At 39.1% G+C, this 10,223-nt stretch overlaps 1 protein-coding gene across 2 annotated transcripts; it reads left to right on the top strand.

The window, feature by feature from the left end:
• Positions 1 to 638: 638 nt before the first annotated feature.
• LOC114144114 (uncharacterized) lies at positions 639 to 5,810 on the top strand. Of its 2 annotated transcripts, none has more exons than XM_028016614.1 (4): positions 639 to 750; positions 2,758 to 3,370; positions 4,625 to 4,761; positions 4,987 to 5,810. In XM_028016614.1, exons 2-4 carry the CDS (start codon positions 2,766 to 2,768, stop codon positions 5,160 to 5,162), a joined length of 918 nt encoding a protein of 305 aa, XP_027872415.1. In that variant the 5' UTR covers positions 639 to 750; positions 2,758 to 2,765; the 3' UTR covers positions 5,163 to 5,810. The 2 variants fall into 2 exon arrangements, with proteins under 2 accessions (XP_027872415.1, XP_027872414.1); XM_028016613.1 differs by lacking the exon at positions 639 to 750 and adding an exon at positions 1,448 to 1,853.
• Positions 5,811 to 10,223: the final 4,413 nt, after the last annotated feature.

A 10,223-nucleotide genomic window follows, 5' to 3' on the forward strand; every position in this document is an offset into this window, starting at 1 on the left:
ATCTGAAGTCTTGTTGCTTTTAAATGGCTATTCATTGAAGTCTAGATAATTGATTTGGCAATAAAGATGTTTGGGCTGTAATAATGCCTCATCAGATTCTTATCACTTTGATAGCTCTCGATTCAAATCGCAAGAAAGGCTAGCTCAGGTTTGCTAATAACTAGATAAACATGCTTAAGATGTTTTTTGTATTCTGTTCCAAAGGTTGCTATGCATTTTCTCTTTCAATATTTCTATAGCTTTAAAAGAGTGCAGATGTTTTGGTCAACTGCCCAGTTTCAACACAAAAGTTTAATTTAAATTTGCACCAAATGTTTTAAGACTAAGTGAGTACATAAATAAGAGTTATAGCTGGTACCTATCCAGAGTCGGGATTTTGGCACAATTATTATTCCACTATACCTATTTTCAATGGCCATTGAGGGAAAGGAGAGGTTCATCCTGAATAGGTCACCAGTCTATTACAGCTGAGGCAAATAAATAAAGCATAGAATCAAAAATAGCAAAAATAAATAAGAAAAGTAAAAATGCTACAGAAATTCATAGATAAAAATGGGATGTGTTGAAGCTCAAGAAAAGAAAATGGTTACATTTAAGTTGAAACAGTCAAGCCGAGAAAAGGAAGTAAATGTATTTCTCCGTAGCTTGGCGCCACCTATCTGTCACTTCGTTTAAATAACTTTTTTGGGGGGTGGGAGGAGAGCGATTGGTTCTTCGCGGGGGTCAGGCCTGCCTGCAGCTTCACTACAGGTAAGAAATATATTCTGATGAAGCCCGATGTTAAGATAACTAATTCGTTTTTATTTTAAAATGATCATTTCTGCTTCCCGGCCGCTTAACCTACCGCTATAAAAGTTAACGCGGTAACTTTTATAGCGAGGAGCCAGTGAATCACAGCGCTACGGTTAGCTAATGGAGGCGTCCGGACACCAGGCGGTTACATTGAAGTCAGCTCAGGGGGGAGTTTATTACCTTCTGTGCACATTAAGACCATCCTGGTGCGGTCTGACTCCAGCTGAATCTGAGTGGGTTTTACCTTTTAAGCGCGATTTAACCCTGATCCGCATCCAAACATAAACTACGCAGAAAGTCTGAGGAACTCATATTGAAAACAGTAGCTAGTTCAGTTCACAAAAAAAAAGTAGGTTAAAGTTTGCTCTAAGATGTTAAATCTCAGTACCTAAGAAAAAGTGAATTTCAATAGTTTCAGTCTTTTTTTTTTCCTGCAAGTTTTAAGTTTAATTTAACAGAACATTAGAATACCATTAATCCATGGGTGCCCAGAGTCGGTCCTCGAGGTCCGGCAATCCTGCATGTTTTAGTTTTCTCCCTGGTTTAAAGCACCTGGATCAAATGATGGCTCGATAGGAGGCCTAAGAAGAACATTGAGTTGCTGAAAAGGTTGTTACTACCACCAGGGAGAGAACTAAAACGTGCAGGATGTTGTCCCACGCCTATTGAAAAATGACATTTTTAAAACACGAGTGTTAGGTTTCTGCAGTCAGTACTAGGTTGGGGCTCCTTTTGCATGATTTACTACATGGATGTCCAGTTCTCAAGGGAAAAGTGTCCTAACAGCTTTAGATGAGTGTCTGCCTCCTCAGAGTCCTGATAACGAGCAATCATTTGATGCAGGTGTGTTAGAACCAGGGAGGGACCTAAAACATCCAGGATACCTGCTCCTGAAGACTGACTTTGAATACTTATGACTTACTGCATCAGAACGGTGTGGCTCTGCTGAGGTGCAATGGAAAACCAGGTTGCTTTGGTATCTGTCTTCAGGTCAACTGCGTTGTTGGGTCTGGGTTTTCTCATCTTCATCTTGAATAGATTCCCTATGAGATTTAGGTCTGGTGAGTGTGCTGAAATGACTAAGCGACCAAAAATATTGAACTTTTTCAAAAGATGTTTTTGAGCAGAACTTATACTAGAGTCCTGTAAAAACTATTTGCCACTTCCAAATTTCTGCTGTTTTGCTACTCTAAATGTCAGATGATCAAACTCCTATATCAGAAAAAGATAACCAGATGAAACACAAAATGCAGTTTTCAAATGGGAAGCAAATGAAGGGAAGCAAGCCATCTAAACACTAGCCTCGACTACTGCCCATTCTGTAGAATCAAGAAACCACCTAAACAAAACTTGTTTCACAACATAAAGTAGATTAGGCTTTTAAAGAACAAAAAGAAGCCAAAAATGAAAAAATCTGACTCTTCAGCTGCTAAGTATGCACAAAAGGGTGATTCTGAGAGTTTTATGCATTGGAGCATTTTTACAGATATTCACAATAATTGATATGATCACTTTTTCTATCATTTTTTTTAATATATAGAAATGCACCAATATAAAAATTTGGGCTGATATCAATACTGCTCTTAAGGCTGATAACCGATATTTTCTACTATTTCTCTACTTCTTTGACACCATTAGAAAAACACAGCTGACATTGCCTCTCTGCTTTAGTTAAACATCCCACAATCCTGTGCTGCATTATTATCACACATCCAAACATTTGCCATGATCATATCCTTCTCCCGAAACACTAACAAGATTCAAATAAACTTTGTCTGTTAATATCAGAGCAGTTCTACTTATCAATACCGATATGTTAAGAAAATCCCAAACAGAAGCTGATTCTGATTTTAATGCAGATGTCCTGCATCTCTTTATTTTTAGGTTTTGTAATGAAGGAAATAAAAAGAATATGTATTATTTATGATGTGTAGTGGTGATGAACCCTTTAACCTTGTGTGACAGGTGACGTGATGCCTCAGTGTGAGTTCAGATTCGAGTCCGGACGAAAGGGAGTTCAGCACAACACCTGTAAGCCCAACGATCTGCCCAACGGTCACATTCCTGATGCACGTTGGGTTAACAGGGCAAGGCGCCGACATGGAGCCAGCGAGAGTACGAATGCTGGCTCTCTGGACCGCAGAGACTGGAGTACTAAAGTTGTGTTTCCGAAGAACCCCGGGAAACAAAAGGGTGCTTTTTCACCTGTCACTAATGATACGCCAGCTGGAAGAGGGAGAGTTGCAGATGTGCCTCGGTACACTGCAGCCAATGGCCACCAACGTGGAGCCAGCGAGAGTACGAATTCTGGCTCTCTGGACCGCAGCGACTGGAGTACTAAAGTTGTGTTTCCGAAGAACCCCGGGAAACAAAAGGGTGCTTTTTCACCTGTCACTAATGGTACGAGAGCTGGAAGATGGAGAGTTGCAGATGTTCCGCAGTATGCTACGGCCAATTGCGCCGCCAGTTTTGGTGTCACTCATTACTATAAGCCTGAACAAGCAGCACCAGACCCCAGATTTTCTGCATCCGAGGAGAAACGAAGAGGAAATAACCGCTTCAGAAACAAGAAGAAAAGGTATGCCAAGACTTCTTCTGTCAGCATTGTTAACTGAGGAACACATTTAGTCAGTTCTGCTGTCGTTTTTAGGCAAATCTCCACAACATAAGTGTTAGCTTTTGCATGGCAATTGTACAGCCTATTTTAATATGATACGCCACCTGTGTGTCTGGTGTGGGTAGACTACAACACAGTGTTAAAGTAGGGCTGAATGATATGGCTGAAAAATGTATCACAATATAATATTTTCATATCAGGCTATTGTTTCATATCAGTCTATTGATAATTGGTTTTTTTGTGTGTTTTAAATATCTGAAGTACAACCAAACTGATGACAGTTTTACATGTTTTATCCACTTTTCACCCCGTTCTATTTTTATTTTTAAGCAGTCATGAGGCACAGTGGCAAAATCTTAAACTGCTGTTCTGCATATTACACAGCAATTTGTTGCTAGGTAACCAAAGAGTGAGTGAGTGAGTTGCTAGGTAACCAAAGCATGAGTAAGTTACTAGGTAACCAAAGAGTGAGTGAGTGAGTGAGTGAGTGAGTGAGTGAGTGAGTGAGTGAGTGAGTGAGTGAGTGAGTTAGTTGATTCCAGCAACCTTGCTTAGCTGGCTATGCAGTTAGTCATTCCTCTGCCTACATCCCCCAGAATGCTGTTTGGTTCTAGATCAGAGTTCAGTGAAATTGTTGATTCTGTCAGACGTATTATCTATTGATATTGATCATGTGTTTATTATGATATATATTATTGATTCTTTTTTTGTCCAGGCTGTTTTTGTTGGATTTTTGATTTTGCGGTCTCTTTCAACCAAAGGACTCAGCCAGGTGTACTTTCTAATGGACAGAAAAACAACAGACATGGTCACTAGCAGCAGTAACTCAGAAATGAATTACAGCGAAACATCAAAGCATCGAGGGAATTTTACTTTCTATGGAATTTATAACGGTACACATTGGTAATGTCAACAATACATCCTTTACCGTATCCAGGAAAAAATGCAGGACCCGTAAGCACTGAGCCAGTTATATCATGTTGTGCTGTCGTCGTTTCCAGTTTTTTTTTTTTCTTCTGACAGATTTCTGTTCAATTGGCCTCAAGGATCAGCATCTTCCCCAAAATGTGAATTTCCTTTTCTTGCCTAAAGACATTTAGGTGTATGCTGTTCAAAACATCTACAAATACATTTAGACTTATGTGTTTACATACTCAGACCTCATAAGAGGACCTACAATTATATTGAATCCAACACCATGGGTCTTTTTTACAGAGGTATGGACATGACCTTTCCAGAAGGTTATAAGCCAATCCTGATGTCCTTGCAAGAGAAGGAAGACTGGGACAAAGAGATCCAAGATGTCACTCTCAAAAAGAGGGTGGAGTTGAATGTAGTGACCGTGCCTTATGGTAAAACAGACTTTTACTAACTCTAGAATCCATTTGTCCATCAATGTACAGTACAGTCTCTACAAACAGAGCAGTGATAATATTATGACGGTAACCGTGTATCAGATCTGAACAGATATGCCACAGGAAGTAGAAAACTCAGTTGAAATTACGAAACTAAATTTCTAATTAATTTCAGAGGAGTGCTATTTTTAGGCCCTGACTGGCTTCATGTGCCTTCTCTAGGTCCGGAGGACGTGCTCCACTTCTCTCTGCAGGATTTGTCACTTGGGCAAAACAACATGGCCGATGCACCGGTGGCGGCTAATTACAGTCCAGCTGTGCACCACGCACATCCGATACGATGGCGCCGCTACCGCTTTGCCATTCAATCAGAGCAGTTTGCAGACGCCGAGGAGTGAGGCAGGCGCTAGCCACATATCGTAACCCACATCTTATAAGACCTTGGTGCTTAGCGTTTTTTACAGTTGACCCTATGTGGGGATCCTGGAAAGTAGCTGTGAATAGAATATTTGTCATATGGTCTTGTTTCTCCCATGAATATGGCTTAGTTTTCATAAATTAAAAGGTAAATATTTACTTAAATTTCAACATCAAATATGTCGTCTTAAATTATAAGATAGCACAAGTTGCATGTAGTTTCTTCCATGTTATATTTTATCTGATCATTTGTTTTAGGATTTTAGTTTGTTTATTTGTTGTTGTTTTTAAATGAATCATTTAGCTTTTGCCTTTGTGGTCTTAAATGTTTTTAGTTGTTTTCCAGACTTTGTTGTTCTGCCATACTTGTGTTTTTATATTTTTCAATATAAATTTGATAGTTTTGTTTTAAATGGCCAAAAGACTGTTGAGGATGTTGATGGTGGATCATTTAAGAAAAAAATTCAAAGGATTGTTTATAAAATAGCACGTTCATCAACAACATGTAGTTTGTATTTTAATTTTTAATTTAATAGTCAAAAAAGTAAGCTTCGAAGTGGGAGTATGGTTTATGTAACACCAACTAATCAGCTTAATTTTCTTTGCCAGAATAAAAGATTTTCCTCAGACTTCTGTTCTAGTTTTTTTGCCTCCACATTATGCTTTTTGAGATGTACACAGTTGGAGTCACAAGTTTTGTGACAGAAATGTAGATTTTCCACAAACTTCAGTTTTTAGTTCTTTTTGCTGCAGTGTACAGAACTTAAATATTTTGAAATGCTTTTATTGAGAAACGCTTGTAGTTTATGGAAACCAGCAGTATGACAGCATTGACCTTTCTTTTTGATTTACTGGATATAAGATTCTGGTGCAAATCTTGATTGGTGACCCGGTCATGACTTAGCAGTGCTCGGAGGTCGGCTCATTCATTCAGAATGGCAGAGAAACACCAGCTAAGTAGGTCATATTGTGGCAGGGGTGGAACATAAATGAGTTTTTTGTTTTCATTTAAGCTACATTTTATTGAATTCGCAATTAAATTCATCTACTCGTCAGATACACCTAAACGTAGTTGAAGTTGCCATCAAAGAAACTGAAACTGTGATGTTTGCAAAAATTCTTTCCATTTCAAAGCTTGTAATTGAATAATAACTCCTGAGATTTTTCTCTGAAAAATGAGCACTTTATTTGCCAGCGATTGCATTTGCCAGCAGCTAGATGGTGCTGTCGGTGCATGACTAGATTTTTCTGAGAGCTTCCACACACCTTGGGGAGTTCAATGGGTTCACTCTTAAAGGCTTGAGAGGCACAGGCTCTTACTTGCATGCTGCTTCCCCCCTGTTCTTTAATTCACATCGCAGCTTACAGTGGGATTGCTCCTGAGCAGATCAAGGCAGTCTCATGATTGTTAATCAATAACCTTCACAGACGCCATGTCACGACTGGATTGAAACTGTGCTTTCTCTGCTTCACTCTGTTCAGACTCAGAATTTTAAGTAGCTGTGCTGTTTCAAGTATGAACAGATAGACTGCAGCATCAGATCTGTGATTATCAAAGAGTCTCAACTGCTTTTGATCTACTCCACCCTTTAACATAGCTTCCATTGTTGATGTCACAAGCAAGTGTGACTAGAGGAGTAGAAATGATATAAAAATGATACAGATGGATTTTATATTCTTTACATACTCCCACACAGAGGTGGCTGTAGGGATGGGGTCAAATTGTCACAGAGCTGCTCATGTCAGTGTCGTAGTGTAGGTACTGTGTAGCGAGTTTAGAGCCTATTGTTTGATGTCTCTGTGTTAGGGTATAGAGTCTTTTTCCTTGGGTTGCCTGCTGACTTGTGGCCTGATTGCTAGGGGATCTGACACTATTAACAGTTTTAGCATGCAGTAGACCCCTGTAGAGGGTGCTCTACAACCAGCACATTTTGGGATAGTCTTAGCATCTTAACTCCTCATCCATGCAGTACTTTTGAAGTATCCAAGTCGTTCTGTCAATTCTCTATTGAATTAATACTTGGTCATTCTAGCACAAGATTATGCTTGGATCTAAACCATAATACTGTTATTCAGGGTTTTCCATCCTGCTGTAAGGTGATCCTTTTCCCCAGTCTAAATTTTGTTTTGCTTTCTCTAACATGGAGTGTCCTCAAGGGTCGGTAGATGTTTTGGATGACTCTGATCCAACACAGCTGATTTAAATGGTTCCAACTTAGCATGTCGATGCTCTGCAGAGGCCTGCTAGCGAGCCATGAAGTGTGCTGAACCAGGGAGAAAACTAAAACATGCAGCATGCCTAGAAGACTGAATTGGACACACCTGTTTTAACAAGTTTACAAGAACAAGGATTGTTTTGTATTTAGCTCCATCCACCTTCCCATCAACACTGACTGGGTTGATTGGCTGGTTTCTGTTTTTATTTATTCCTCATATTTCTTATATTGGTAGGAATTGTTGGTTGATGATGACATACACTGTTGGTACTCTCATGCTCCATGGACTGCTATTGTTGTTTTGGCACATTGTACTGTCTCTTGTTTTCAGAGTTCCACCTGAGCTTTTCATTTTACTGTAGATGATCTACTTTGCAAATCTTTCACATCCTGAAATTAGAATCTCCTCTAAAGGAGAGTCTACGTTTGTAACTAATAAGATGGATCCATGTGATATAGATTAATGTGTAATCTACATCATACATTAAAAGTGCGACATAGATGTTCTTTCCTTTGATGTGAAGTTAGTTCCAGCTGTTTTCACATCCATGTGACAAGTTTTTATTTTATAGCTTCTCCTCATAAATGTCTCTCCTAACTTACCCCCCTCCAGGGACACTCAGGCTGTACACACCCCATCTGTTAGTGATTGTCACTCGAGTTCAGTTTTTGCTCTGCAAGACTATTCTAGGTTCATGAATCTTGATAAGTGGCATTCAGAATAAAAAACAAAAGTGCATCTCCTGGAGTTCGAAAGGATTTCCCTCGGAGTGCTGGAAGTAGCTGGAGCAGTTCTGCTTTCACATATTGTTGGGGGTGGTATCAGAACTCCAGAGTTGAGAAACACCACCTCTTGTACATGTTTTAATCTTGGCGTGTGAAAGCACCCCTGTATGATTCCAGTAGATCACGTTCGGTGTTTGAACAAATAAACGGATGCACCGGAGATCTGAAATTAGCAGGGTCACTCTGCATCCTCACTGCCACATTTTGCTTATGCAGCTTTTTATTACAACCCAACTACACTGACTGACTTGGGCAAGTTATTTATATAAAATGCTCTGACCTACCTGCACTGTGGTTATGTAGTAGTTGTAAAGTTTTCCCATGCGGTGATGGTAATCAGTTCCAGATTTTAAAGCCTCATTTCCCAAACGTGAGTCACCAATTTTGTCTGTTTCAACTGTGACTATTCATTTATTGTCCTGGCAACATAATGATCTGTTTGGTCCAGCACATTAAGAGATTCTGGAAACAGGAAGGAGGTTTGTGGTCAGCTCAAACTCCAGTCGCTAAGCAAATCACACATATTCCGCCTGTGCGCTTTGTTCTTAAAATTGTGGTTAGTTCACCTCTAGAGGCCCATAAACCTATACGGTGCTGTGAAACCTCTCTTATTGCATTTTTCAAAAAATACTCAAGTATTTCAGATCAAACAGATTTTAATATCAAAGACCCTGAGCAAAAACAAGGTGGGATTTTCAAATGATTTGGTTTAGTTTAATGGGAAAATTTGCAATGAGTGTTTTAAATCGCGGCAGAGGAATTTCAGCACATTATCTTTGATGAATAGTTCAAATTCAGCCACATCGAAGAGTCTGTAAGCATAAACAGCTTGTTTATAGTCATGCCTCTGAATCTCAGTCTTATTTTAAGTCTGGACTTTGACTAGACCGTTCATCAAAAACCATTTTGTGTGCTTCAGATTAATGTCCTGCAGCATAACCCAAGTGAGATTGATCTTATTGTCATGACCTGATGGCTTGACATTGTTCTTTAGGATTTTCTGCCAAAGCAGAATTTATGTTTCCGCCAATTACAGCAAAGCAGCCCCAGACCATCATACCAGCACCTACAGTATATGTTTTAGTTAGCATTATGTTCTTTTTCTTAAATGAAGACTGCTTTTCGAAAACCTCTGCCCTCTGACTGAGCATGAAAAAAATTGACATTTTTAGACACATGTGTAAAGCTGACAGAGGCTTCTCCAAAGAACCGACTAAGTAGACTGAATAGAAATGGAAGCTACACTTTTTATTTAATAAAAAAAGAGGTTTGATTTTTACTTCCATGCCACAGCTGTGGGATGGAAGAACAGATCAACACAACTACTTTGTGTTGATCTGTCCCTTTTGTTTATGTGATAAAATGCTTTTATAGGGAACTATGTCATCTAGCTTTTTACACAGCAATTTCTTAGCAGCCAATAAGTTACAAACCAGTTTGTTTTAATCCAGCACAATTTTCACATGAGAACTTTTCCAAATTCCTAGTTGTAGAGTGTCATTTTAATCTTTAGTTAATTATTAGCATGGTTTAGTTTCTATTTAAATCATGCCTAAACTAGAATCTTCAGATTTTTCTGAACGTAGATAATTGAAACATCTTTTCCCAAGTTCTTTGGAAAACTGTATTAACTGATAGTGGCCAGGCCTTGTGTCAGTCCAGTTGAAACAAATAGCCATTTTGATGCACGGTTCAGGAAACCTCTTTGTGCCCGCTCATTTGCCCATAAAGACTATCCAGTGTTCATCATAGCATCCCTGCCCTATTCCTTAAATGACCTCCCACAGTGCATGATAAATGGTACAACCAGTTCAGAAAAACAACTTTATGTTTTTCCTTTGCTCTGTGACTCACCTCTTGCCATTGCTTTTCCATTTGTCTTCGGCACAGTTATTCTTTGCCTTTTTTCTTTCTTTTTTAACTCATCTTGCAACAGCTTGTTGGCAAGTACAGAATAAATCTGTGGTGGGCTGCATATAGTCAGAACTAACCAGTACAAAAACCTAAATAAATGCCCTGTTTTGAAGTTTCTGGTAAATT

This window comes from Xiphophorus couchianus, chromosome 5, assembly GCF_001444195.1.
Source record: "Xiphophorus couchianus chromosome 5, X_couchianus-1.0, whole genome shotgun sequence".
Classification (NCBI taxonomy): domain Eukaryota; kingdom Metazoa; phylum Chordata; class Actinopteri; order Cyprinodontiformes; family Poeciliidae; genus Xiphophorus; species Xiphophorus couchianus.

Bases quoted from the DNA above. Each gene is read 5' to 3' on its own strand.
- LOC114144114 (XM_028016613.1), top strand. From the start codon at position 1,748: ATGGAAAACCAGGTTGCTTTGGTATCTGTCTTCAGGTCAACTGCGTTG. The intron at 3,371-4,624 runs GTATGCCAAGAC...TCTTTTTTACAG, and splicing joins TTCAGAAACAAGAAGAAAAG to AGGTATGGACATGACCTTTC. The intron at 4,762-4,986 runs GTAAAACAGACT...TGCCTTCTCTAG, and splicing joins TGTAGTGACCGTGCCTTATG to GTCCGGAGGACGTGCTCCAC.